The 27,918-nt window shown below is 48.6% G+C and overlaps 1 protein-coding gene across 5 annotated transcripts in view; it reads right to left on the bottom strand.

Moving 5' to 3' along the window:
• NF2 (NF2, moesin-ezrin-radixin like (MERLIN) tumor suppressor) overlaps nucleotides 1-27,918 on the bottom strand; it is an 89,453-nt gene that overhangs the window by 48,178 nt on the left and 13,357 nt on the right. For 3 of the 5 annotated variants that reach the window (XM_002721163.5, XM_008274683.4, XM_070065782.1), the window contains exons 2-4: nucleotides 7,889-8,014; nucleotides 5,082-5,204; nucleotides 2,227-2,310 (exon numbers count right to left, since the gene is read on the bottom strand). In XM_002721163.5, coding sequence (XP_002721209.1) covers nucleotides 2,227-2,310; nucleotides 5,082-5,204; nucleotides 7,889-8,014 — 333 coding nt within the window. The remainder of the gene's footprint in view (nucleotides 1-2,226; nucleotides 2,311-5,081; nucleotides 5,205-7,888; nucleotides 8,015-27,918) is intronic. The other 2 variants (XM_070065784.1, XM_070065783.1) reach the window with 1 other exon arrangement.

The following is a 27,918-nucleotide window of genomic DNA, read 5'->3' as shown; positions in this document are numbered from 1 at the left end:
GTGTCTTACTGAAAACCTGGACTAATGCGACCCCAAAGAGGAAACGGAAATTTAATGAAAGGCCGTGCTTGTTCCCAACAGACTCCTCTGGTGAGAGGCAAGGGCAGAGCTCTGACACGGGCAGCCCGGACCCCAGGCTCCCACGCCAGCTCCAGGCTCTCTTTATTCTGCTGCAAGTCCTCTCCACCAAGAAGTAGGCTCTGTGTATTCCCTAAAAACAGAATTAACATCAAAGTACCGTGACTTTGGACAAATCACTAATCCTCCATAAGCCTTAAATTCCTCATCTGCAAAACAGGCCTAACATTCTCAAGTCCTGGCTTCCAGAAAATACGATGCTGAGTGCTGTGTGAAATACTCATGTTATAACACTTGGTAAAACCGTGAACACTACGGACACGTAAGATCTCATTAATGTTATACTCAGAGATACCCTTTTAATATTAACCAGACGTTCCAGAAGCTGGAAACACGTTATAGTAAACTGTAGTTCCCAGAATGCAGACGTTAAGCCATAGATTACCTTTATTTGTAAAATCCTTAAAAATTGACACTGGGGAAAAAAATAGAACATCCTCTTCCATATGAACCACATATGCTGTCTGTGAATCACTTTCATCTCTAAATTAGTAGGATCCAAATTAATAGGGCTTTCCTACAGTGAAATCTGGTTAAGCAAACATCTGCCGGTTCCCTGAAAAAGTGATTTTTTTCCCCCACAGGTGGCCTTTGAATTTGTGGCCCAAATTCTACGCAAAGAAAATGTAGCCTTTGCGACTGAAATCATTCAAAGAGAGGTGGTGTCCTTGAGAGCCTGGGTCTCCTCTCGGCTGGGGAGGAAGTGCACAAAAAGGAACTCGACTCCGAGCCAGGAAGTGCTCAGATTTAATGAAAGTGACAATGACTGCTTCATCACTGTCAGGGCCATGCTGATTGGAAGGACACGTTTTTCCTTTTACTAATATTCTTGATCAAAGCATAAAAGGAAGCATATGTCTTAGTTGAATTAAGGCCCATTTTCTGTTTTCTCAATTACTCATATTTTTAGGGAAGCGGAATAGGAGAGGCACAAAATGCAACGTCCAAACCATGAATTCTGCCCTTGGCTTTGCCCAAGACTGGCCCTGATGAACTTGGGCCAATGGCTGAGGACAGACAGTTGCATTACCAATTGCACTGATGACAGCGTCAACAATCCCTGGTGAATACTCAGCAAATATTAGACAAGTCATTGGATGATTACATCGATTCTGCTCAATTTCTACAGGTCCACCCAGCATGCACGGCCTTCCCCACCTCCTCCTAACTGATAGGTCCAGTACTTCCTGGCTTTGATCTGAAATTGTACAAAGCTACCAAAAAAAGGACACTAAGACAAGTATCTCATTAGTTTCTCTAACAGAAATGGTTTCATGGACACCTGTTATTAAAAAAGGAAAATAACTGAAAAGACAGTGCTTTAAAAATCACACAAATAATCAAGGTGTCCCAATCCCAGGACATCTTCTTAGGCTTTGGTGAAAGCAGGAAGCAGGGGGACCATGAGAGATGGTTAGGGATTGAAGTAGGAAATCTGAGGGACACGAAGCACTGTGGGCCGACTCTCTATTGGTCGTATAAAAACAGAGGGGACAAAAACACAAGAACAATGGTGTGCCTGCTCCCACTACTCCTGGGCTGCAGTAATTAAACAAAAGAGAATGATTCTCTGCTAATCAGACAGCTCGGCTGGGCTCAACAGACCCCAGCGCGTGCAGTGCCCGTTGGGGGTGGATATGGCATGGTCCCCACCCACAGGGCACCTGTTTCCCACAAGATGAGTTTGGAGTCAGAAGCTGTGTCTTTCTGACCCAGGCCCTGTGGCCCTGTGTTGCCATAACTGGAGACCATAAATTCATTTCTCCTGGTTAGTAAAAGGAGTTTGTTCTAGGGGATGTAATGAACCTCGTGTGCATAATGAAATGACACAGAAAAGTCATCTTTCGGAATGAATCCACCTAGACTGAATTCTAATTCATTAGAACAATACACTTATTTGTACACACAAAAAAGATTACACAGAAGCTGCGGGATAGCGACAGTGATTTCCCCCACGTCCCATAACATCCCACTCTCTGGAGTAAACCTCCCCTGAAGTTCAGAAACTCTTAAGACACAGAAGACAGGAGCCATCCTCTGCCATGAGTTGGGGCCCAGGAAGAACGCGCGTCTCTTCCTCGAGCCTACCTTGGCCTGGACGGCGTAAGACGCCAGCAGCACGGAGGCTTCGGGAGGGCAGTAGATCTTTTCATCTAAAATCTGTTTCTTTACCTGAAAGGGACAACAAGGAAGAGGTGACACCGTGTGCGCGATGGGTGCTGTGCAGGCTGGGCACGGCAGATGGCCACAGTGTGTTCTCATGAGGGCCGCCAAAGCACCTGTTAATGACTTTCTGACAAAGGGTACATTTCTTTTTTTTTAACTGATGCAGACAGGTTGAGAGTTCAGTCTCTGATGAGTTCTTGGTAAGACGGCTCTGCATAAAACCCCCTTTATCTCTTCATGATCAATGTTGAATAATAACAAAAAATCGTCATGGTTACAAGAGACTGACATGTGGGCTGTCACAGAGAACTGTGAAGGTGAGAAGCATCAGGCATAGCTCTGGGGCTGACTGCAGTCCCAGGCCCTGCTGCACACACAGCACTAGAGGAAATAGAGTCGACTTTTGGGTCTTAACCCAAGACAAAAGCCACCAAGGCCACTGAGTTATGACTGCAGACAGAAAAAAAAAAAAAAAAAAGCCATCACTTTCAATGTGCTGCTCTAAGGAAAAAGGAAGCAATAAAATTTGATCGATTCAACTTTTAAGTACATGTGAGGTCCAGGAAATATAATTCCTAAGCCATAATGTTGAATTAACATATCTCATTGCACTTCATTTCTGCGAATGGTGCAGCACGTAGCGGTCCAGACATGGAAGTGAGAGGTGCATGAAGTGGAGGCCGCTGTAATAAACGCCACAGAAAGCCAGCTCCTTCCACAGATGTCAACAGTCCCGAGACTCATAAATGCAGTAAATTCTTCCTTGCTCAGTGGCAAACACAGCCAACCATCAGCATGAAGTGAAATTCAGCCAAAGTCACATAAGGGACAGGCACTGCTTCGAAGTGCTTACAAGAGAGCCTTTTTTTTTTTTTTAATTTTCTAAAAGATTTATTTACTTATTTGAAAGGCAGAGTTACAGAGAGAGAGGGAGAAATAAATCTTCCATCCTCTGGTTCACTTACCAAATGGCTGCCATGGCCAGGGCTGGGCCAGGCTGAAGCCGGTGAGCCCGGAACTCCATCTGGGTCTCCCACTTGGGTGCAAGGGCCCGAGGACTCGGACCAGCTGCTGCTGCTCTCCCAGGCACATTAGCCGGGAACTGGATAGAAAGTGGAGCAGCTGGGACTGGTGCCCACGGTATGGCAGAATCTCGGGTGACGGCTTAGCCTGCTGTGCTACAATGCCAGCACCGTAAGAAAGCCAATTCTGTAACACAAGGACAATCTGAGGCCTAAGAGATCTCTGTGTGGGTTCAGTGACACCCAAAAATCCTTCCCAGGTTTTACAACTGGTTTCATGTTCTTATGGAGACGATGAAACCAGGGTTGTCTCTAGAGCAGTACAACTTCCTAATCTCTTGCTTTCTACTAGAAGGAATCAAAGGAAAGCCACGGTACAGAGCAACAGAAAGAGCTTCCCTTTGATCTGAACATGCTAGAGAGAAGTGCTCCATATATATGAACCTAAGTAAATAAACAGCCTTTATTTCATATTTATGGTAGCTCTCTGGTCAAATACGTTCTTTTAGGGATAGGCATTTGGTGCAGCGGTTGAGATGCCACCTGGGCTGCCTGCATCCTATATCGCAGTGCCTGGATTCAGATCCCAGCCCTGCTTCTGATTCCAGCACCCTGTTGATGCAAATGTGCTGCCTGGGAGGCAGCAGGTGATGGCTCAAGTAGCTGGGCCCCTGCTACCCACAAGGGAGACCTGGATTGAGTTCCAGGCTTTTGGTTTCAGCCTGGCCCAGCCGTGGCTGTTGCAAGCATTTGGAGGGGAGAACCAGCAGATAGAAGATCTGTCTTGTTTCTCTCCCTCTCTCTACCTTTCAAATAAATTAGACTAAATAAAATTTAACAAAGTACAAATAGACCCCCAAAAGAAGTTATTTAAGGGGTTTTATTACATTTAATTTAACATTTGCTGAACATGACATGCCAAGGCTCAAATTAATTACAGGAGGGCTTTGTGACAACCACACATAGGCTATTGGGAAATCATGTAATTAACACCTCTGCTGCAGTCTTCTACACCACCGACAGTGGGCACCTTGGGGGCACACAGACAGCCCCAATGCCAATCACTGCAACCAGGCATGAAATTGGGGATGGGGAAGGTGCTCTGTCCAAGCAGGGGAACACAGCAAAGATTTCCATCCTCAGACTAATCGCCCCGACCCTGCGGCCCTGGTGGTCAGCCTAGAGTTACAGATCTCATGGTTTCTTCAGTTTGATTAAGTCCTTACTGAGCACTCAATGAGCCTCGCCTTTAAGGGCTCACGACCTAAGGAGGGAGTGAGGGAGAAATAAGACAGTTCTAGACCAAAGGTGGCGTGAAGCGGGATGTGTGCAGTACCAGAGGCGAGGGTTCACGGAGCGGCCCCGAGTTCTGAAGTCCCTTCTCAATGAGAGCAGATTCGGAACCTCTGGACTCTCTCTTTAGACTTCCTGTGCAACTACTGGGTATTTGTGAGTTAGAAGAAAACAGGATCTATCTTCAAAGAAGTTAGGTAGCTACCCGTATCCACTCCTCACCCTCACACCTCTGCAATTTCATCTGACACCAATTCTCATCGTTCAAGCACATTTCTACGCTGAAGATTTTTTTCCACTGCAGAAACAAAGGGGCTGACTATTCACAGGCAGATCATTTCTGCAACGGGAAAGCATCTGTGGTCGGCACCCAGGGCTTTGCCCAAGCCAATCTGCCACCTCACCTGGTGACTTCCCTCACAACTGGGAGAGGGGGAGGGGAGGCAGCACGGACTGGTGTACCTGCAGGAAGAATAAATGTTGTGTGATCTCCTGAACCAGCTCCTCCTCAGCATTCTCGGGATAAAATTTGGCCAGGAAGTGAAAGGTGACTGGTTCTTCCTTGGAAACGTCGTGATCCAGCACCTGCGGGATTGCAGACCAAAAGACAGAGCGGTTGGAACCCCTTCCTCCCATGCTATCAAAGCACCTTGGGCAGGCAGCATCTAAAACGTTTTTTTCCTGCTAAATTCATCACACTTTTCAAAGGTGGTGATTCTACAGTTGGAAGCATTCTCAAAGCCTTTTATCGTAAGAGATAATATTCACTTCACACTGTAGATCTGAACCAAATTAACCAATATCCCCATGGGCTGAGTGGATATAAGACTAAGACACAAAAGTTCTCAAGGCCACAGAAAGTTCAAAACTGGAAATGTGTAGCTCAGAGGTCGTGGCCATTACCCTTCATGGTAGGCTAACGGCTTTATAATTCTACGAAGCAGTGGAATCTCCTGTTTCTGCTTGCTGCCTACCACTAGCATTTAGATCTACGTTGGACTGGAACGTTGAAACGATGAACTAGGTCTTTCTGAGTCAGCTAAAGATGAACTGAGCTGCAGAATGAAACGTGTCCACTGTGGCAGCCCTTTGTCTCAGGAACCTGCAGAAATGTCCTCCCAAATGCCAGGAGCACAGTCACTAAACCATTGCCTTTCATCTTTGAACAATTCCATCCATGCTGAGAAAAGCCTGGACCACCTGCTCTCCAGAGCGAGTTTCATTTCAGCACATAAACATGCCATGGGACAGGCTACCAGGCTCCATTAACATGTGTCATAATTTATTTCCTTTGAGCACCAAGTTCCATGGCTCCTGATGCCCCCAGTCTAATATCCATTTGGCCAACATTCAGGTACGATTTAAAATTCACTTTGCGGAGAATCGTAAAAGGATACAGAAACTGGGGAGCCAGTGCTGTGGCACAGTGGGTAAAACTGCCACCTGCAATGCCCACATTCCGTATGGGCGCTGCTCCACTTTTGATCCAGCTCCCTAACAATGGGCCTGGAAAAGTAGCAAAGGATGGCCCAGGTATTTGGGTCCCTGTACCCACGTGGTAGACCTGGAAGAAGCCCCTGGCTCCTGGCTTCACACCAGCATAGCCATCTGTGGACTGAACCAGCAGATGAAAGATCTCTATCTGTCTCTCCCTCTCCAACGCTGCCTTTCAAATCAATAAATCTTTTTTCCAAAAGAAAAAAAGAAGAAGAAGAAACAGAAATTTGCTGTCTTTGATTTCCTGAAACATAATTCTCCATGCTCCTGGCCAATTCTAGGTGGCAGTGCCCAGGAAATTCAAAAGGCATCCGGTCTAGGCCACCCTCGCTGACACCAGCACTCAGTGGTACTTTTGTACCACTTAGGAATTACCATTTGACAGATTACTATGTACTTATGAGAGTACTTCAAAAAGTTCATTGAAAAGGGCGACGATTAAAAGATGAGCTTATTTTGGTGTAAAAAGAAATTGAAAACCATGCATAGTTTTTTCATAGTATGTATTTCCCCTGAACAATTTTTTAAAATTATTTATTCAGTAGGCAGAAAGAGACAGTGAGCTCTTATCTGCTGGTTCACTCCCCCAAATGCCTGCAGTGGACCCTGGCCGGGGTTGAACCCAGGAACAAGGAAATTAACCCAGGTTTCCCATGTGGGTGGCAGAGACCCAGTTATTGAGCCATCACCACTGCCTCGCAGGGTCTGCATCAGTAGGAAGCTGGAATCAGGAGCCGGAGACAGGCATCATACTCCAAATGGGACACAGGCAACACAGAACACCCACTCCCCACCAGGAGCTTTTCAAAGACTTCTCATATGCATGGATCTTTAAAAATTTTTGTGCCAAAATAAACCTCTCTTTTGATTCCATTTCTCCATGAAGTTTTTGATGTGCCCCTGTATGTGGACACAATTTGAACACTTAAGTTTGGAGCCAAGCTGGTAAAACAGCAGATCTTCACGGTTGCTCATGCTATGCAGTGGAAAATAACTGCACGTGGGCATCTGCTGCGGGCACCACATGGGATAAGAATCTGACACGTTCTGACTTCGAGATTCAGGTGTCTTTTAGGAGAGACTGACAAAAGCATCCCCACCGTCCCTACCCCGCTCCCCAGCTGTCATCATGGTTAGGCAGGCACGTAAGCAGGCAAGCGTGTCTTTGTGGGAATGGAGGAACCCACGTAGGGGTTTAGCAACGTCCATTTCCAAGCCACAGTAAAATCGCCAGGAGCCCAGACTTCTCCACCTCGGAGCCCCGGAGAATCCTGAGGACAAAATGAACATTCTGCCTTCGCCACAGGCACCAGGCACTCCCATTCCTTAGATCACATTAATGATCCATTCAGGTTGGGCCACGGTGTTCCTCATAAAGACTTCTAAAAATTCCCTGAAGAACATGAGCCCCAGGAGAATCTTCCAAAGACATGAATTGTTAAAAAAAAAAGTGTAAGAAGATAATAGTAATTTTAATTCACAAGGCCTGATTAATGGTTCAATAAACTAGAAGGCAGAACGCCAACGGCAATAGGGCTGGTGACAACGGGTGAAGAAGCCAAAGCTGGCGACAGCTTAATCCAGGTGATTCTGCTTGCGTGGACGAACAGAAAGCAAGCAGCCTCTCCTGCTTCCTGCTGACTTCACTCAGGACCCCGGCCCTTGTGCTAGCAGGTAGCTGCAATGCCCTCGCAACAGGCAAGTAAGCTAGGAACCCTGGGAAAAGCAGACGGGCAGGCCAGCCCTCGGGATTCAACACGTTTCAGCCCAACCTTCTTGTCCATTTTGAGCCAGGCCACGGTGTCCTTGATCGTGTACTGCAGTCCGAAGAACCAGGTTTCCCGAAGCCCCAGAGTCCGGCACACCAAGTCAAACAGGTCCTTCCCTTTCCACTTCATCTGCAACATAACCAAGCGACAGGAAAGGACCACGTGAGCAAAACTCGCGACCTCCTCGCGGATGAACTTCCTCTCCGCAGTGGCAGACTGAAACGTGGGGGTGATACAAAGATGGCCGAGGAGCACTGAGTTCCTAAATAATGTCAAAGCTTCCTACACAAAGCCATGAGTGGGAAAATACCAATTAGAGCTTAATGGCTAATCACTGCAGAGCATACACAACACCTCCTCCCGTGGACAGTTCTTACAGATCTTAATATCGCCAGAGCTGCTAATTTAGGAGGGGTGGTAAATACGCATCCTCCTTTAGGACAGTGCAGGCTCCTGAGTTAACCCAGTAGATGGCTGTCCCCTGGGGACAGTTAGTCCCTTGAGAGTGTGCTGATTTTTTTTTTTTTTAAATCATGACTCAGATCCTTGATAAAAGTCAACTTTTTGTTTAAAGTTTTTTACTAAAAGTTTTTAAAATATACAGGAGAAAGTTGCAATCAAAGTCTTAAATCTTGGAGACAATGAACCCAGAGACCAGACAGCCCAATCTCAGGCCTCTGCTGTGGGAAAGCAGTTCTCCCACAGTCACACGGTGCGATTTCAGGCTCTCAGTGTCTAAGCCAGGTGATGAACAGACAGCAATATACTGCCGTGTGTTTATGCTACAGCCTCGCTGTCAAAAGGACCCGAAGCAGGCCGGCGCCGTGGCTCAATAGGCTAATCCTCCACCTTGCGGCGCCGGCACACCGAGTTCTAGTCCCGGTCGGGGCACCAGATTCTGTCCTGGTTCAGCCCCTCTTCCAGGCCAGCTCTCTGCTGTGGCCCGGGAGCGCAGTGGAGGATGGCCCAGGTGCTTGGGCCCTGCACCCCATGGGAGACCAGGAAAAGCACCTGGATCCTGGCTCCTGCCATCGGATCAGCGCGGTGCGCCGGCTGCAGCGGCGGCCATTGGAGGGTGAACCAACGGCAAAGGAAGACCTTTCTCTCTGTCTCTCTCTCTCTCACTGTCCACTCTGCCTGTCAAAAAAAAAAAAAAAAAAAAAAAAAAGGACCCGAAGCAAGGGCAGTATCTTTACAGGGTTAGAGAAGCTTGGTGAATGTTGCCACCTAGTGGCCTTCCCATTAAATCACCCAGCACGCTCCCCGGCTACCCTCTGGTGGCTACTCCCCCTCCCTCCCCACCCCAGCCACCCCCACCCAAAAACAGCCAAACATCCTTGGCTGCAGTTGTGAACACATGAGACACATCTCAGAGATGGTAAGAGTAATCTGGGAATTCAAGTACAAGGTCACAGATGGGAAGAACGAGACCACTCCACTGCAGAAGCATCCATCCTTTCTCCTGCCCTGTTAGAAATCTCCACCAGAGTCCTGGCTCACTAAAGACCCACAATGACAAGGACCAGAAGACTTGCCCTCCGGGTGACAGGCGGAAAGTAAGTTAGACTTCCGGTATCTGATTGGCATTTCTGCAAAAACCTAATTCTACAGGGATGTTTTCAAGTGGTCCTTGTATTTTTAATTTATGGTCAATGAACAGGGTGGCCCGCAACAGGCAAGCCCATCCCTTCTGTGTCTGCAGTCAGCCCAGATGGAAGGTCACCAAGACCACAGCAGACAAGTGGTTGAGGGCGTGCGTATCAGCTTCTGTTCTTCCCGTGGCCCTTCCTCCTAACTGCCCTCCAGCTCTATGCCACCCCCTCTACTATAACGGGGTTCCTGGAACACTACAAAGATGGAGGTTGTAGAGATTCTTTTGAGTGGAATAAAATAAAATGATGAGTTGTGTTTTTTTTTTCCCCCAAAACATGATCCCCTTCTCTCCAGTGCTCAGCTGAATAACAGGCACATCCATTTCCCTGTCTGACAACAGGACAAAGGGCTTTTCAATTCACGGCAGGTTTCAATTCCTACAGGCAGACTTCACTGAGGAAATGTTATTTTGGAAAACTAGAAGCTTCGGGATGCTGATTATCCTCTTGTCTCTATTTTAAGCCAGCACACAGTATATAAATTATAAATGACTACTTCACTACAAGATAATGTAACACTAAGGAGGAGGCATTAACTTGGAGAAGTTAAACACCCAGAGGCCAAGAAGATCAAGGTAACGACTCCCACCCCGCCATAACTCATGGCCAAGGCTGGGCTGGGTTTGGCACGAAGGGACTGGGCTGTGTGCAGATGCGATGTGCAGCACACAGAAAGGAAAGCCGCTGGGGAGAGGCTGCGGGAACTCAAACTCGGGAGTTTAAATCCTTCAACGTAGTATTGTATTAATGCAGTTTTCCTGTGTTCTCTTCTACTTCATTTTCCGCTTTCATTTTACTTTTATTTGAAAAACAGAGATCTTCCATCTATTGGTTTACTCCCCAAATATTTGCCTGCAACAGCCAGGTCTGGGCCAGCAGGAAGCTGGGAGCCAGGAACTCAGTCAGGGCCTCCCACACGGGCGGCAGAGACTGGAGTCCTGGAGCCGTAACTGCTGCCTGCCAGGGAAGCTGGAGTCAGAAGCAGAACTCAAATCCAGACACTCTGAGCGGAATGCAGGCATCCCAAGTGGTGACTTAAGCTCCGAGCCAAAAGGCTGCCCTACACTTCTTTGTTTTTAAGATGTAAAATAACATTTGTTGGATGCAAAAAGACAATGTGTTTGCCCCCCCCAGGAACTTGCAAGAAGTGAAGAGAAAAAATTCTCACACCTTTTCAGAATGCTCTGCTTAGATTTTTAACTTTGACTGAAGGCTACATAATGGTGTAAGCAGGATTCCTACAGGGAAAACAGGCATGGATCTAGGTCAGAAATGAAAACAAGTGAGGGGCGGGGATGTGGCACAGAAGGCTGAGACACCATTTGGGATGCTGGTACCCATGCTGGAGTGCCTGGGTTCAAGTCCTAGTTCCACTCCTGGTTCCAGTTTCCGACTAATGTGCGCCCTGGGAGGCAGCAAGTGATGGTTCAGGTAGTTGGGTCCCTGCCTCCCACAAGGGAGGCCTGGATTAAGTTCCCAGCTTTAGCAGCCCAGCCCCAGCTGTTGCAGGGATTTGGGTGACAGATCAATGGATAAGAGAGCTCTGTCTGGCCAGTGCCACGGCTCACATGGCTAATCTTCCGTCTGCAGCGCCTGCACCCCGGGGTTCTAGTCCCAGTTGGGGCGCTGGATTCTGTCCCGGTCGCTCCTCTTCCAGTCCAGCTCTCTGTTGTGGCCTGGGAAGGCAGTGGAGGATGGCCCAAGTGCTTGGGCCCTGCACCCACATGGGAGACCAGGAGGAAGTGCCTGGCTCCTGGCTTCGGATTGGCGCAGCGCCGTGGCAGCCATTTGGGGGGTGAACCAACGGAAGGAAGACCTTTCTCTCTGTCTCTATCTCACTGTCTAACTCTGCCTGTCCAAAACAAAAACAAAAACAAACAAACAAAAAAACTCTGTCTTTCAAATAAATTAAATCAATAATTTGGAAAAATTAAATGTTTTTTAAGAATTAAAAAAAATGAGGTTAGAAGAAGGAGAGAAGGAAATGAGTCTATATAAAAATCATGATGTCAGGGCCAGTGTTGTGGTACAGTGGGTTAAGCTGGGCTTGCAATGCCGGCATCCCATGAGGGCACTGGTTCGAGTCCCGGCTGCTCCACTTCTGACCCAGCTTCCTGTTAATGCACCTGGGAAAGCAGTGAAAGATGGCCCAAGTGCTTGGGCCCCTCCACCTACATGGGAGACCTGGATGGAGTTCCAGGCTCCTGGCTTTGACCTAGTCCAGCCATCTGGGAGTGAACCAATGGATGGAAAGTCGACCTCTCTCTCTCACTCTTTCTCCCTTTCTCTGTAACTCTGCCTTTCAAATAAATAATAAAATAAATGTTTTCCCTTTAAATCATGATCTCTACAGGGAACTGCCAGTTGTCTGGTGGAACTGAGACTGACAGCTGGGCTCAAGAGGCGGTTCGGCGTGCGATGCGGGACCAGCCAAAGGCCATTGTCAGAGGAGCAACAGGCTCAGATGTGCATTCCGGATGCCCTCTACGACTGGGAGGAGAAGGAGAGGCAAGGAGCCCAGAACCAAGAAGGGCAGGCAGGAAGCCAACTCCTGCTAAAAGGGTGGCCGTTGAGGGGAAGACTGCGGCCTGGCAAGTGGCCAGGAGACGCACCCAGAGCCGGGTCCGAATGGGACTGGAGGAGGAAAACTGAGGGACACAGACACAGGCACTTCCGCTTCAGTGCGGAGCTGCCAGTCAACAAGGATGAGACACAAGAGAGGCAGCAGATCTGGGAGGAAGAGATGCACAATTAGGTTTGAGACAAGAGTAGGTTAAGGGAACTAAGGCAACCAGGGAGATGCTCTAAATATAGTTGACTTAAAGCCCTGAGTCCACTTACAAAAGACAAGATGCTCTCTTTTAAGCAAGCAAGTAAGGAGTGTCTGCTTGGTTAAATCTGACCGCAACGTGCCGTGACCTCTAAGAGGCAGGACTTCTCTGAGCGGCCCTCCCCAGATGTAGGACACCTGCTGGGCCTTCCTAATGTGGGGTTCTACTTCTTGGCCACAGATGCGCCGGGCACTTCTCAGGACCTCGTGGAAGGCAGGTCTTCGGCTGTGAACGGGGCTTCCTGGGTGCCAGCCGGCTTGCCAGGACATGAGCGAGCTCGTCTTCGTTTTTTTTTTTTTCACAGGCGGCGCACTGTGCTGATGCAGTGAAGTGACTCACTGTCATCTGAGTGTCCCCCTACATGGTAGGCGCCTCCAAGCCAGAGCACTATTAGTCATCTTCTCAGTCCCCAGCGTCCAGGTGAGCACGCACGCACAAAGACTCGGCAAACACTGGCTGTCCAACAGATTCACCTTGACTACGTAAAATCCCCAGATCAGAGGCTGAGTGCAAAATCACATCACCTCCCCACCCCTACCCCCACCCCGGGTTCATCTACTCCTTCCACAAACATTTAGAGGACACGCACTGTGTCCAAGTACTGCCCGCAGTGCCGGGGATAAACTGGAACCAGACAAGTCTGCTCTCAGAGATCTAGTACTGTAACCGGCTAGGAAGACAATCACCTCCCTCACTCCATGCAAAAAAAAAGATAACAACAACAACTCCAGGGGTGGGGTTTGCTAAGGAGCCTGGGAGTGCCTAGTTTGCATGCCTGGTTTTGGCTCCTGACTCTAGCTTCCTGCTAAGGCAAATCCTGGGAGGCAGCAGTCATGTTTCAAGTGGTTGGTCCCCGCCACCCACATGGCAGACCCAGACAGGTCGGGGTCTTCAGCCTGGCCCATTCCTGGAATTTGGGTTGTGAGTAAACAGATGAGAATGCCCTTTCTCTTTCTCTCTCTCTCGAATAGGAGCACATCCTCTCTCTCTCACAAAAAATAAATAAATAAATAAATAAATAAATAAAATTAAATAAAAATACTCAACCCAGGTATAGTTTTCAGCACTACAACACTTGTAGGGTTCACGGGGACCCCCCTAGGATGTGACCAGGAGAAATAGGGAAATGACACTGAAAATGACCTATGTGGGAAAGAGGGGCCAGGGAAGACTGGGCTTGGAGCAGAAGGAGTGAGCAGCCTGGTGTGTTCTGGGCACAGGAAACACCATAGGCGAATGTCAACAGGCATTCCTTAAAGGAAAAGGAAACAATGTAACTCCACTTGACAGAAGATTGCAGACTAGAGAAGACAGCTGTGTTTCCCAGAAGGCCAGAACTAGCATCTAAAACCAACTCCTTGTCAGCCATCTCACTCCACCTCTCTCAAGTGAACCACAGAGCCCATAAAGGTACTTGGTGACTACTTCTCCCACACTCCCAAGGATGGACATAACTAATACCCTTCTGGCAGTTAAACTGTTACATACGATGGATGCCTTAGGACGCTAGGGCTTAATTCTTTCCAGGAGGCAGTGTAGAAGGCACAGATAAGTGATGGGTGCCCACTATCAGCATGAATCTCAGCGCTGTCACTGGGTGACCTTGGGCAGTTATTGGACTTCCTTGTGCTCTCCCCTGGGGATAATAAACAGAACCTGGCTTAACAGACTGATCTAGGGATTAAGTGCATTAATAGATTTAAAATGCCTACGACAGGGCTCGACCCACAGTAAATAAATCCTCCATAAGGGGTGGTTATTGTTAATTCTGAACCTGCCTCCTCCCAGGCGGTGCTGCTCACAGCCTCCAGCCCGCCTTCACCGAGGATGATGGATGACAGGTCAGGAAGGGCACCATCAGTTCTCATTGAGCTACCCAGACGATCACCCACTTGACAAACATTTACTGAGCACCCACCACATCCTAGTCATTGTGCTCAGCACAGGCGATACATGATGAATTCAGGACAAGACACTGTCCCTGTTTATGCCTGACGGGGAAGACAGATAAATGAATAACAAAAACACGACCTGGGAAGTGCTAACAGGACAGGGTGCTGTGGGAACCCAACTCGGGCCTGGGGGGACAGGAAAGGAGGGATGTGAGGGTCTTCCCAAGGGGCTGCTGTCACGGGTGGGTCGTGGACACCGGGTGGTGAAGGGGCTGACGGAAGGGAGGTCACGCCAGCCGGAGGGAACAGCATGTCTGTAGCTTGAGTCCAAGCTGTTGCAGAGTGAAGGAATGTTCTTTGCACTTTTTCTAGTATCTGACAAACAGCATAATTAGCCTATCTGCAGTACTGAATGTTCACTGCAGAATCTGCAGCCTCGGTCTGATGGGTGTGACGACTCTGCCTGTCCACAACTGATTAGGAACCAGGCGCCTACCTGGGTCGCTGGCTCTCTGCTTCTGAGCAGTGATGCATCTGTAACAACACCTGTGGGGCTCTGGGAAGTTGGACCAACGAGATGAGCTCATGTTTATTTTCTTGTGAAAATATTTTCTTTTCTGACAGCTGATGGCACGTAAATCTTTCAGGCCCTGTGCTCAGACTACGTACAGGTCTTTATGTTGGGGTTTCTAACTTTTCCTGAACAGGCTGCCAAAAACAGAACAGCTCCTGGTTCTGACAAATGTTCATTTAAACCCATCTCTTGAGGTGGGTATTTGACCCAGTGGTCAAGATGCTCCCGTCCCATATCAGAGTACCTCTACCAGATACCTGGCTCCAGCTCCTGATGCAGCTTCCTGCTAACGCGGAACCTGCGAGGCAGGAACGATGGCTCAAGCGGTCGGCTGCCTCCCACCCACAGAGGAGACCCGGATTGAGTCCCTGGCTCGAGGCTTTGGCCCCATGGCCACTGGGGGCATTTGGGAGAATGAACCAGCAGATGGGAGTGCTCTCTCTCTTTCTCAGATATTTTTCAAATAAATGTTTAAAAAGCCATCTTTTTCCAGCCGAAGTGTTCTCAGTCCACCACTGCTCCCTGCTTCACCGCAGCCTAGCAGAGCAGAGGGATCTGGGGAGTGGGCAAACAGATGGGAAAGACAAGTGCAGGGAATGAGGGAGGCGGTTTGCAGGGAGACGGAAATCGGGGGGGGGGGGGCCTGGGCCTTAGTGCTGGACGCTCCCCCTCCGCAGGCCTCCTCCTCAAGGTGCCCTTGGGGCGTGGGGGCCAACGGGAGGGAGTCATGGCTGTGCTCTGCCAGGACTCCGCCGGGCCGTGGTGCTATTTCATGGATATATACTTGTGCCTGTATCAAAGATAGATGTGCATGAACTTTATAAACAGGACTAAGTGCTGTCAGCTTGTGATTTTTTTTTTTTTTTTTTTTGGTAGGGGCTGAATTTATGAGCTTTACCCAGAGTGAAGTGCTTGTAATTTATCAAGCTAGAGTGTTTTAAGTAAATAGCACTAAGCACTTACCCTCCGCAGCAGGCACACAGGGAATGCAGCACTTTTCTGTTATAGGAAGCAACTGGCACCAAGCACCTGCAGCGCTGATTGGGGTCTATTAGCCGGGGAGGCATTAGGAGTAACATCTAGTGACAGCCTTCTCTCAAGGGGCCAGGTCTGCACCCCTCCTCCACCCTCAAAAACTGCCATTGCTTTGTTGCTGCGGCAGAACCTCACATGGCTTCCCCCCTGGTTCCCTGTGCCATGCGGCCATCAGCAATGGAACCCCTTGCCTTTGCAGATGTCCCAGTGCAGAGTGAGTAGGAGAGCAGCCACACGATGGGAAAAGGCCACTGCTAGAGGACAAGTTTCTCGAAGAGAGTGAACGGAATTTGGCTGCTGCTGCGTATGAAAGCGTAAGGAGAACCCACGGAGTAAGGTGGGCTTTACACAGAACATTCATCACCAAGGCTGAGGAGCGACAGTTAGTTGCACAGAGGTCTGGGGGGAGTGGGGACTAAATTATCAGCCACACATGGAATGCTATTTGGCTGTCTATGCCACAGAAAATGAAGGAGAACTGACAAAGCCAGTATTCACTTATCAGGGTTCCTTCTAATTAGCTCACAAGCTGCCCTAGCATTTGCCACAAAAATTGTGGAAAGGTTAACTCCCTTACAGAGAGCAACAGAAGGAACAGTGCCTCACCAAGCTCAGGACATGTGCCACATGTCTCCTGTCGTTTCAGAAATGGAAAATCCAGGGTGACTGTGAGTTTTCCACTCCATGGTTATCCATAACCGATTTTGGCAGTCCCAGCTAGCCTATGAGAACAGACTTACAGAAGACCTGAGAATTTAAGATACTCACACACCAGCTTTTATTTGCCTGCTTTGAAAAAAAAAAAAAAAAAAGATGCCAACAACCTCAATTTACCAGATAAATGCAAGAGAACCAAGTATAACAATGATTCTGCAGTGCAGTAAATTGAGTAATGAAGTCCATTAAAATCTATTCTGATCACTCAAAGAAGATCAAAAGCATAGCAACACAGGTATACCTCAACTCAGGATGTGACCACAAAACCAGGCTCTTATGTCTCATGAGCTTAAACTGCAAAACCATCCGGCCGTTTCTGTTCCCAATTAGAGGACACACCACCTTGTACTCAGCCATTATTTCTCAGCATGAGGGAAAGGGGCTCCTCTAGCAGAACCAAGATCATGGAAAAAGAGAGGAAGAGAGAGATTCGCTTCCTCTGCTCCCCCACTCCCAAACCCTACACCCCTCATCTGAATCAGGGCAAGGTCTCCCAAACTGGCACTGTCCTCTTTGAAAACAAACAAACAAAACAAAACTCCAATCTTTTGCCCTGTCAGTTCTGCCATAATCAACCATAACAAGTAATTTTCTTCTCCCACTCCTCCAATCACCTCTGTTATTAAACCAAATCTATTTAAATGATTGGTTTCAAGGTTCTCCACCAGTCGCTTCCTCCCTCCTGCAACCAATTATCCTGCCTTGTTAGACTCCAGGCTGAGCACCCGAAGCCAGCAGCAATACGTGCCTCTAGTGTTTCATACCAGACCCTTCCATGATCCATTTATCTCATCACTGCCCCTCCACCTCCAAACTCATGTACAAATCAGGATGTACTTTATACGTGTAGGAAAATTAAGTGTCTTTCTTAAGTTTCTTGTCTTTCTTCCAGTGCTGCAGATCACACATGCCTTGAAGGCAAGGGCTAACACACACACACACACACACACACACACACACACACTCACTGATTCATCTGAGGCAGGGAGACAAACAATGCAGCTTCCCTCTGCTGGTTCACTCCCCAGATGCCTATAACGGCCAGCCAGGTCTGGGCCTAGTCAAAGCCAGGAGCATAGAACTCAATCCAGTTCTCCCACCTGAGCAGCAGGAACCTAAACACTGAGTCCTCACTGCTGCCCTCCACAGTCTGCGCTGGCAGGAAGCAGGAGCTAGGAATTGAACCCAGGAGCTTCTTTATGGGATGTCAGCATCCCAACTGGTGTCTTAACCACGAGGCTAAATGCCTGCCCCCCACAAGCTCCTGAAGTCTCCCAGAATCCCAGCAAGGGTTACACAATCTATGGACACTCGATGAACGCTTGTGGTTGGCTGCTGACACTAATGGTAATGATGATGACTGGATGAGGCTTCTGAGTAGAACAGTCTTCTAAGTAATGATTGCAATGAAGCCAGAATTTATGACACTCCTTATTAAAACTCTAATTGCATAATTAGGCCTTAAGGTATATACTTTACCCCTTTGGTGACACATACTGATTTCCTCTCTAAAAATACCTTGGCAAGGAAATCTAAATCTCAAAGAACTAAAGAAGAAAAATTTTCCACAGAACAAAAGAGACTAGTAAGAAACAAATCATAGCACCTTGGGAAGCCACTAAATGGAGATTTTTAAGTTCTCATAAGTCTTTCAAAACAGAATGAATTATTACAGTTTTTTAAGGGGGGAAAGACATGTTTGCAGTTCCTGAGATCTGTCCTGCTGGAGTGCAGAGCGGTTACGGGAGCAGAGTGAACCTGGGGGGCACATTAGACTGGGCCCCCGACTCCCAGCATGCACCACACAAGCCACGGCTCACCTGGGCCTCAGTTTCTCCCTCCCTCTATTTTATGAAGTGATGGATAAAGAAGATGCACGTTCTCAAAGTCGCTTGACAGATGACAAAGCAAAAAAAAATAATACAATGACGGTGCTACAACAGCCACGCAGTGCCCCCCTAAAGAAAGAAGACAATCTCTCTCTCTCTGGAATTCAGCTCCCAACATGACAGCAATCACAGCTCTGCCACACAGCCGTGAAACACCCAACCCCGCTGTGCTGGGTGAGTCACTTAACCTCTCCAGGTCTCAGCTCCTGCAATCATCCAGCGGCCTTTCAGGTCGAACAGACCACTTTCTAAGTCTAGCGCTGGAGATGGTTTTGAATAAACCACCAGTACTGTTTCCATCACTGCAATAGTTTTTCTGGTACTCCCTTATCATCCCGTTCTGTATTTTCCAGCCACTTTCAGGAAGGTAAACGGCCCCATTTAAATATATGTGTAGTCTCTACCTGCCTGTCCCATTACTCGGGCACTGCCATCATGTTCCTTACTCCCAATAACTGAGAGCTGATACGTAACAACTCTCCTATGTGACACAAATGGCAATTAGAATGCTACTGAAAAACAGAAGTTTTTTTTTTTTTAACACCATCCAGGTTGTTGATATTCAGCAATTATCAACAATTAGAAATGTCTGAAATACTGAGAATACAAATTCTGCAGAGAACTACAAATAAGAAACAATAGTAAAATCAGTGCAGATAAGACACGAGACTAAATTTCAAATGCCTAATCATCAGGTAGAACTGGCAGACTATTCAACACAACCCAACACTGAGTATTATGCAGCCGGTTACTTCTGCCATGGATACTGTAAAAACTGCAGCTCCCAGAACAAGAGAGCTGGATCATAATATATTCATGCAAACCAGCTTGGGGAGAACTCGGGCCCTGGCCTGGAAAGCAGTCGTTAACATTCTGCTCCTGTTTCTGCCTTGATCTTTTGATGAAGTCTTTGCGGTCATGGCAGTGATGATGACATGGACTTGAACAACATGGAAGGTACAGCTCCGGGTGGGGAGGACTAGTAATAAGTTTCTGCAAATGGATGAGAACTACTGTGGACTGAAGACTTTCTCAACATATTTATGAGTCTGACAATCTCAAAATCAATGGCAGGATAGTAGGTAAATGCATGGTTGGTGAACTGGAAACCAAAGATCAATCCAGGTAAGATTAGTAATAACCTTAGGCTTCAGTTTTATCTGAAAGTCAAACTATCAGAATTACTGAAACTAGGAGACTAAAACTTGGCACGGTGGATGGGAAAGTCATAAACAACATAATTAACAAAGTTTTTGTGAATTTTCCAATGCTGAGTTCTAATCTGACAAAGAAGCAAAATGAGGAACAGGAATTACAAAGTGTTGGAGGAGTGGGCACCTGCTATAGCAGTTAAGACATCACTTGGGAGGCCAGTGCTGTGGCACAGGGGGTTAAGCCACTGTCTGCAGTGCCGGCATCCCATTCGGGCACCAGTTCAAGTTCCAGCTGCTCCACTTCTGATCCAGCTCCCTGCTATATTAATATGCCTGGCAGAGCAGTGGAAGATGGCTCAAGTGTTTGGGCTCCTGCATCCCTGTGGGAGACCTGGATGAAGCTCCTAGCTTTGGTCTTGCCCAGCCCATTGTAGCCATTTGGGGATTAACCAGTGGATACTTCTCTCTCTCTCTCTCCTTCTCTCTCTCTCTCCCTCTCCTATGCCTCTGAAATAAATAAATCTTAAAAAAAAAAAATACACTTGGGACATCCATATCCCACCACTATCAGAGTGCCTGGGTTCAAGTCCTGGCTTGCTCCCCATTTCAGATTCCTGCTAACGCACATGCTGGGAGGCAGCAGTGATGGCCTAAGTAACTGGGTCCTGACACCCATGTAGGAGACTTACATGGAGCTCTAGGCTCCTGGCTTCAGTCTGGCCCAGCCCCAACTGTTGTGGTCATTTGGGGAGTGAACCAGTAGATGTCTACCCATCAATGTCTCTCTCTCTCTGCCTCTCAAGGAAAATGAAAATATTAAGGGGTTGGCGCCGTGGCTCACTTGGTTAATCTTCCACCTGTGGCGCTGGCATCCCATGTGGGCGTCAAGTTCTAGTCCCGGTTGCTCCTCTTCCAGGCCAGCTCTCTGCTGTGGCCCAGGAGGGCAGTGGAGGATGGCCCAAGTGCCTGGGCCCTGTACCCGCATGAGAGACCAGGAGGAAGCACCTGGCTCCTGGCTTCGGATCGGTGTAGCTCTGGCTGTAGCAGCTATTTGGGGAAGTGAACCGACAGAAGGAAGACCTTTCTCTCTGTCTCTGTCTCTTACTGTCTATAACTCTACCTGTTGAATAAATAATAAACAAAAGAAAAGAAAATATTAAAAGAGGAAAAAAAAAAAAAGAAAATATTAAAAGAGGAAAGATTTAAAAAGCATAATCAAGTATGGGAAGGGCCCCAGTGTCTTTAGAAATTATGTGCTTTGACGCCACCTAGTGGTGCCAATGTGATTCCTAAACTGGGACAAGCAGCTTGGGTCTTAGCATAACGCTAAAGATTTGATTAAAGATTTTTTCCTGAAGTCAGCACTAGTTTGATAATAAATTTTCTGCGTGCTAAAAATGCCCTAAAACATGTGGATTTAGAATCTAAATTAGACAAAGCACAGACAGGAGGACAGAACCCATCACCCTGCAATAATCCAGGGAAGCATCACCAGCTGGCTACAAAGATTAAGCCACTCTGAGAAAATTCATTTCTGGGTTTTTAAACCCTCAAATGCCTGAATTTCTGAAAAGAAAATTAACACGAGCACCAAAAATGTTCTTGGATAGAAATGAAAAACCAGCATGAATAATTGGAGAAGTCATCAAAAACAAAGAGAAAAGAAAAACTTCAAAATGACACATTGAGGACAAAAGAATGCAGCATTAAGTACAGCAGAAGTCTGCAAAGAATCCTGCTGTCACAGTGGACGTCAAGCTAAATAGAGATCAATACAAAAGCGAAGATCTTTCAACTGGAATATGGCATAAAGCAAGCTCATCAGAGGGCCAACAATTATAAAGACAGAGATAAGCTGAAGAGGGTCCAAAGAAAAATAAGGAGATGATTAGGGAAAATTCAGTGTCTCTAGCGTGAAACTCTTCCAGGGGTTCCCATGCTCCCAACCCATGACAACCTCAGAAGCTAATAATATTTACCAAATGCTCACTATTGGCCAAATACCAGGCTGAGTGCCTAAAAAGTCCCATCCCACTGATGCCTCAAAACAGCCTCTAAAGGAAGACACTGTTAGTCTTCTCATTTTACAGATGCAGCAAGTGTGTTTTAGAAAGTGAAGTCCAGGGGCCGGCGCTGTGGTGCAGTGGGTTAATGCACTGACCTGAAGTGCCGGCATCCCAAATGGGTACCAGTTTGAGAACCGGCTGCTCCACTTCCTGTCCAGCTCTCTGCTGCTATGGCCTGAGAAAGCAGTTGAAGATGGTCCAAGTCTTTGGGTCCCTGCACCCACGTGGGAGACCTGGAGGAAGCTCCTGGCTCCTGGCTTTGGATCGGCACAACTCCGGCCATTGCAGCCATCTGGGGAGTGAACCATCAGATGGGAGACCTCTCTCTCTCTCTTTGCCTCTCTTCTCTCTCTGTGTAACTCTGACTTTCAAATAAATTAATTTTAAATAAAAATGAAGTCCAAGTTCACTGGGGTGCAGGTGGCAACAGCAGGGCTTTTTCCTCGCCTAACATAGCCCTTATAAGGACTCTGGCTCCTATTCCTTAAACAATGTAAGGAAATTTCAAAAGTTCATGGACTCTGGCCGGCTCCACAGCTCACTAGACTAATCCTCCGCCTGCGGCGCTGGCACTCTGGGTTCTAGTCCCGGTTGGTGCACTGGATTCTGTCCTGGTTGCTCCTCTTCCAGTCCAGCTCTCTGCTGCAGCCCGGGAAGGCAGTGGAGGATGGCCCAAGTGCTTTGGCCCAGCACCCACATGGAGAACCGGGAGGAAGCAGCTGGCTTTGGATTGGCGCAGCGCGCCAGCCGTAGCAGCCATTTGGGGGGTGAACTAAGGGAAGGAAGACCTTTCTCTCTGTCTAACTCTGCCTGTCAAAAAAAAAAAAAAATTTCATGGACTCTCTATATCTCTGTCTCTCTGCCCTTCAAATAAATAAAAATAAATTAATTAAAAAAGGAGGCCAGCACTGTGGCACATCCCATATCGCAGTGGTTGGGTTAGAGTCTTGCCTCTGCTTCCGATCCAGCTTTCTGCTAAAGCGCCTGGGAGGCAGGAGGTGATGGCAGGAGCACTTGGGTCCCTGTCACCCACAGGAAAGATCTAGATACAGTTACTGGCTCCTGGCTTTAGGCTGAACCAGCCTGGCTGTTGTGGGCAGTTAGGGGATGAACCAGAGAATGGGAGACATCTCCCCCAACCTCTACTTCTTAAAATTAAAAAAAAAAAAAAAATTTTTTTTCACACGCTCCCAACTGCATCTAGTGAATACCAGCTCCATAACCTGCCTCCTGCCTCCACCATTTGGTCTGAACCCCCCAGGCTTTTTTTGTTGTTGTTGTTTTTTGACAGGCAGAGTTAGACAGAGAGAGAGACAGAGAGAAAGGTCTTCCTTTGCCGTTAGTTCACCCCCTCAAATGGCTGCTACGGCAGGCACGCTGTGCTGATCCGAAGCCAGGAGCCAGGTGCTTCCTCCTGGTCTCCAATGTGGGTGCAGGGCCCAAGCACTTGGGCCATCCTCCACTGCACTCCCGGGCCACAGCAGAGAGCTGGCCTGGAAGAAGAGCAACCGGGACAGAATCCGGCACCCCAACCGGGACTAGAACCGGGTGTGCCGGTGCTGCAGGCAGAGGATTAGCCAAGTGAGCCGCAGCACCGGCCTGAACCCCCCAGTTCAAACACACCTCCCCTTCTTCCTCCCATCCACAGCCACTGTTGGAGCCAAGCCCACTGCTCAGCCCACTGCACGGAGTTGCCTCCTTCCCTCCAAACAGTAACACACTCTGGTTTGATGCATGAGGGAGGCTTCCAAAAGTTCAGGGAAAATGGAATTAAAAGATAACATGCATTTTCTATGAACTCTTTTTTAAAAGATTTATTTATTTGAAAGGCAGAGTTACACAGAAAGAGAGAGAGAGATTTTCCATCTGCTGGTTCACTCCCAAATGGCCACAAGGACCGGGGCTAGGCTAGGCCAGGCCAAAGCCAGGAGCCAGGAGCTTCCTCCAGGTCTCCCATGCGGGTGCAGGGACCCAAGAACTTGGGCCATCTTCAACTGCTTTCCCAGGCCATAGCAGAGAGCTGGATGGGAAGTAGAGCAACAGGGACTTGAACTGGCACCGCACCCAGAGGATGCCAGCGCTGCAGGCCACAGCTCAACCTGCCACGCCACAGCACCAGCCCTTCCATGAACTTTTTGAAGCCCTCTCACATGTGTTCCTGAGTTACCTTTTCATGTGTGTCCTATTTCTCTACTAGACTAAGCACCTGGAAAGCTGAGACATTCCCTTTGTAGGTTCGGATTCCTTAAATAGGGGCTGTGGGGCAGGCATTTGGTGCAGCCGTTAGGTTGCTGCTTAGGACTCTGCATCCCATATCTGTGTGCCTGGTTTGAGTCCCAGCTCCGCTTCTGCTCCAGCTTCCTGCACTTAGTACTTAGGTCCTGTACTTAGTACTTAGGTCCTATACTTAGTACTTAGGTCCTTGCCATGCACAGGGGAGACCCAGATTGAACTCTGGCTTCTTTCTGGCATTGGCCTGGCCTGGCCCTGGCTGATGCAGACATTTGGAGAGTGGACAAGCAGATGGAAGATGTCTTGCACTCTGCTTTTCAAATATAATGAAAATATAAAAGATAAAACAAGAGGCCTGCACTGTGGCACAGTGGGCTAAGCCTCCGCCTGCAGTGCCAGAATTCCATATGGACGCTCTTTCTTTCTTTTCTTTTCTTTTTTTTCTTTTCTTTTTTTTTTTTTTTTGACAGGCAGAGTGGACAGTGAGAGAGAGAGACAGAGAGAAAGGTCTTCCTTTTGCCGTTGGTTCACCCTCCAATGGCCGCCGCGGCCGGCGCACCGCGCTGATCCGATGACAGGAGCCAGGAGCCAGGTGCTTTTCCTGGTCTCCCATGGGGTGCAGGGCCCAAACACCTGGTCCATCCTCCACTGCACTCCCTGGCCACAGCAGAGGGCTGGCCTGGAAGAGGGGCAACCGGGACAGAATCCGGCGCCCCGACCGGGACTAGAACCCGGTGTGCCGGCGCCGCTAGGCGGAGGATTAGCCTAGTGAGCCGCGGCGCCGGCCTCTTTTTTTTTTTTTTTTTTTTTTAAGATTTATTTATTTATTTGAAAGTCAGAGTTACACAGAGAGAGGAGAAGCGGAGAGACAGAGAGATCTTCCATCCGATGGTTCACTCCCCAATTGGCCGCAACGGCCGGAGCTGCGCTGATCTGAAGCCAGGCGCCAGGAGCTTCTTCCAGGTCTCCTGCATGGGTGCAGGGGCCCAAGTCCTTGGGCCATCTTCCACTGCTTTCCCAGGCCATAGCAGAGAGCTGGATCGGAAGAGGAGCAGCCGGGACTAGAACCGGCACCCATATAGGATGCCTGCGCTTCAGGCCAGGGTGTTAACCCGCTATGCCACAGCGCCGGCCCCAAGGACGCTGTTTCAAGTCCTGGCTGCTCCTCTTCTGATCCAGCTCTCTGCTAATGGCCTGGGAAAGCAGTAGAGGAAGACCCAAGTCCTTGGGCCCCTGCACCTTCATGGGAGATCCGGAAGAAGCTCCTAGCTCCTGGCTTCAGATCAGCTCAGCTCTGGCCATTTGGGGAGTGAACCAGCAAGCGGATGGAAGACCTCCCTCTCTCTCTCTCTCTCTCTCTCTCTCTCCTCTGTCTGTAACTCTACCTCTCAAATAAAAAAATTTTTTAAATCTTTAAAAAAAGATAAACAAGCCAAAAAAACAAAACAAAACACAGGTTGCTCCAGGAGGAGGTAGACTTTAAAACAGTTTTGAACAGATACAGTAACTAATTTTTCAAAGTACCTGAAAAGTCTCAGAAGAGCTATTAACCAATTGCCAGGCAAATATTATAGACACAGCAAATATTTTCATTGTTATTCAGCTGAGACAGAGGCAGAAGAACACAGAGAGCTCTTCCATCCACCAGTTCACTCCCCAAATACCCACAATGGCTGACCTGGGCTACGTTGAAGCCAGGGGCCCAAAATTCAGTCTGGGTCTCCCAGGCAGGTTGCAGGAAAGCAACTACTTCAGCCCCCACCTGCTGCCTTCCAGGGTCTGTACTAGGAGGAAGCTGGAACCAGAAGCATAGCTGAGACTCAACCCGGGTGTTCTGATATGGCCTATGAGCTTCCCAAGTGTCTCTGAACCTCTGCGCCAAATGCCTGCTCTGGACACCCCAAATATTATAATACAGGTTGAACACAGTGAGACCACTCTGACCACAAAGCATGTTAAGCATGCAACTAGAAAAAACTGCTGCAAAATGAGCTTCATTTTAGGCCAAAGGCACTGAATTCCAAGTAAATCCTAGGGAAGTAAAAAAAAGATTCACTTATGGAAAAAGCCCGTGTGAATCTAAAAGACAAACTAGGCACAGAAGCAACACATCAGGGGTTGTAACTTGAGTCACCCGCCCAGCAATTTTTTTTTTTTTTTTTTTTTTTGACAGGCAGAGTGGACAGTGAGAGAGAGAGACAGAGAGAAAGGTCTTCCTTTGCCCTTGGTTCACCCTCCAATGGCCGCCGCGGCCAGCGCGCTGCGGCCAACCCACCGCGCTGATCCGAAGGCAGGAGCCAGGTGCTTCTCCTGGTCTCCCATGGGGTGCAGGGCCCAAGCACTTGGGCCATCCTCCACTGTACTCCCTGGCCACAGCAGAGAGCTGGCCTGGAAGAGGGGCAACCGGAACAGAATCCGGCGCCCCGACCGGGACTAGAACCCCGTGTGCCAGCGCCGCAGCTCACTAGTCTAATCCTCCGCCTTGCGGCGCCGGCACATGGGGTTCTAGTCCCAGTCGGGGCCCCGGATTGTGTCCCGGTTGCCCCTCTTCCCGGCCAGCTCTCTGCTGTGGCCCGGGAGTGCAGTCAAGGATGCCCAAGTGCATGGGCCACCAGGAGAAGCACCTGGCTCCTGCCTTCGGATCAGTGCGGTGCGCCGGCCGTGGTGGCCATTAGAGGGTGAACCAAGGGCAAAGGAAGACCTTTCTCTCCGTCTCTCTCTCTCTCTCACTGTCCACTCTGCCTGTCCAAAAAAAAAAAAAAATTTAATCTACTCACAAGTTCACAAAATGACTTTCAGAAGGTATCTTATACCAAATGCAATAAATAAAACAGCATCACAAATAGCTTGGGTCTTCCTCTACTGCTTTCCCAGTCCATTAGCAGAGAGCTGGATGAGAAGAGGAGCAGCCAGGACTTGAAACAGCGTCCATGGGGCCGGCGCTGTGGCATAGCGGGTTAACACCCTGGCCTGAAGCGCAGGCATCCCATATGGGTGCCGGTTCTAGTCCCGGCTGCTCCTCTTCCGATCCAGCTCTCTGCTATGGCCTGGGAAAGCAGTAGAAGATGGCCCAAGGACTTGGGCCCCTGCATCCATGCAGGAGCCCTGGAAGAAGCTCCTGGCGCCTGGCTTCAGATCGGCGCAGCTCCGGCCATTGCAGCCAATTGGGGAGTGAACCATCGGATGAAAGAGCTCGCATTTCTTTCTTTTTCCTGTTAAGCAAACACAAGTTAATCCTTTCTCTCCTTTTTCTACTTTAGATAGGATAGCACAAATGGACAAAGGTTTCACCTGGAAGATGGATACCCTTGGGCTTGCAGCCCCACCACCCAGCAGCCGTGGGGGGACTTTGGCACAGAGGAGGAAGCCTCTGAGCAGAGCGCAGAAGAGTAAGTAAGTACCTCTGTGCCAGGGGACAATGCGGGCATGGCAGGCAAAGGGAAGTCTCTGTGAAGGCACAGCGTGTGAAGAGAGCTGGGCACCTCCAAGAGAGAGCAACCAAACAGGCCCAGACCAGGGAGGGCATTCGAGCAAGCTCGGACAGGCTGCGAGAGGGCAGCAAATGCTGAGCAGCTCTCTAACAACCCTTACGTGGCACCACCTTGTGCCAGGTCCTATTCTAAGCACTACGCCAGTGACAACCCAACTTTAATCCCACAACAACTCCATGTGAGAAGGACTATCGCAATCCCCACGCTACAGAGGAGGAAACGGAGGCATGTGGGGGTTAAGGAACTTGTCTAAGGTTGCTGAGCTCACCAGAGGCAGAGTGAGAGACCAGCTTCCCAAGTCCAAGCTCACACCTCTTGGATGAACAGATCCCTACTGTGCATTTAGAGTCCCTGTTGTGCATTTAGCACAGTACCAGGCAGTCACTGCAATTCTCTACCTTTCTCCCACAAAAGAGCAGCAGTGGGGTCCAATGGAGGCTAGCACTGGCCAGCACACACCCCGCTTCCTGTTCACACCCCTTCACTAGCATACAGCCACT

This window comes from Oryctolagus cuniculus, chromosome 21 (genome assembly GCF_964237555.1).
Source record: "Oryctolagus cuniculus chromosome 21, mOryCun1.1, whole genome shotgun sequence".
Classification (NCBI taxonomy): Eukaryota; Metazoa; Chordata; class Mammalia; order Lagomorpha; family Leporidae; genus Oryctolagus; species Oryctolagus cuniculus.
This window is presented reverse-complemented; position numbering and strand designations above follow the sequence as displayed.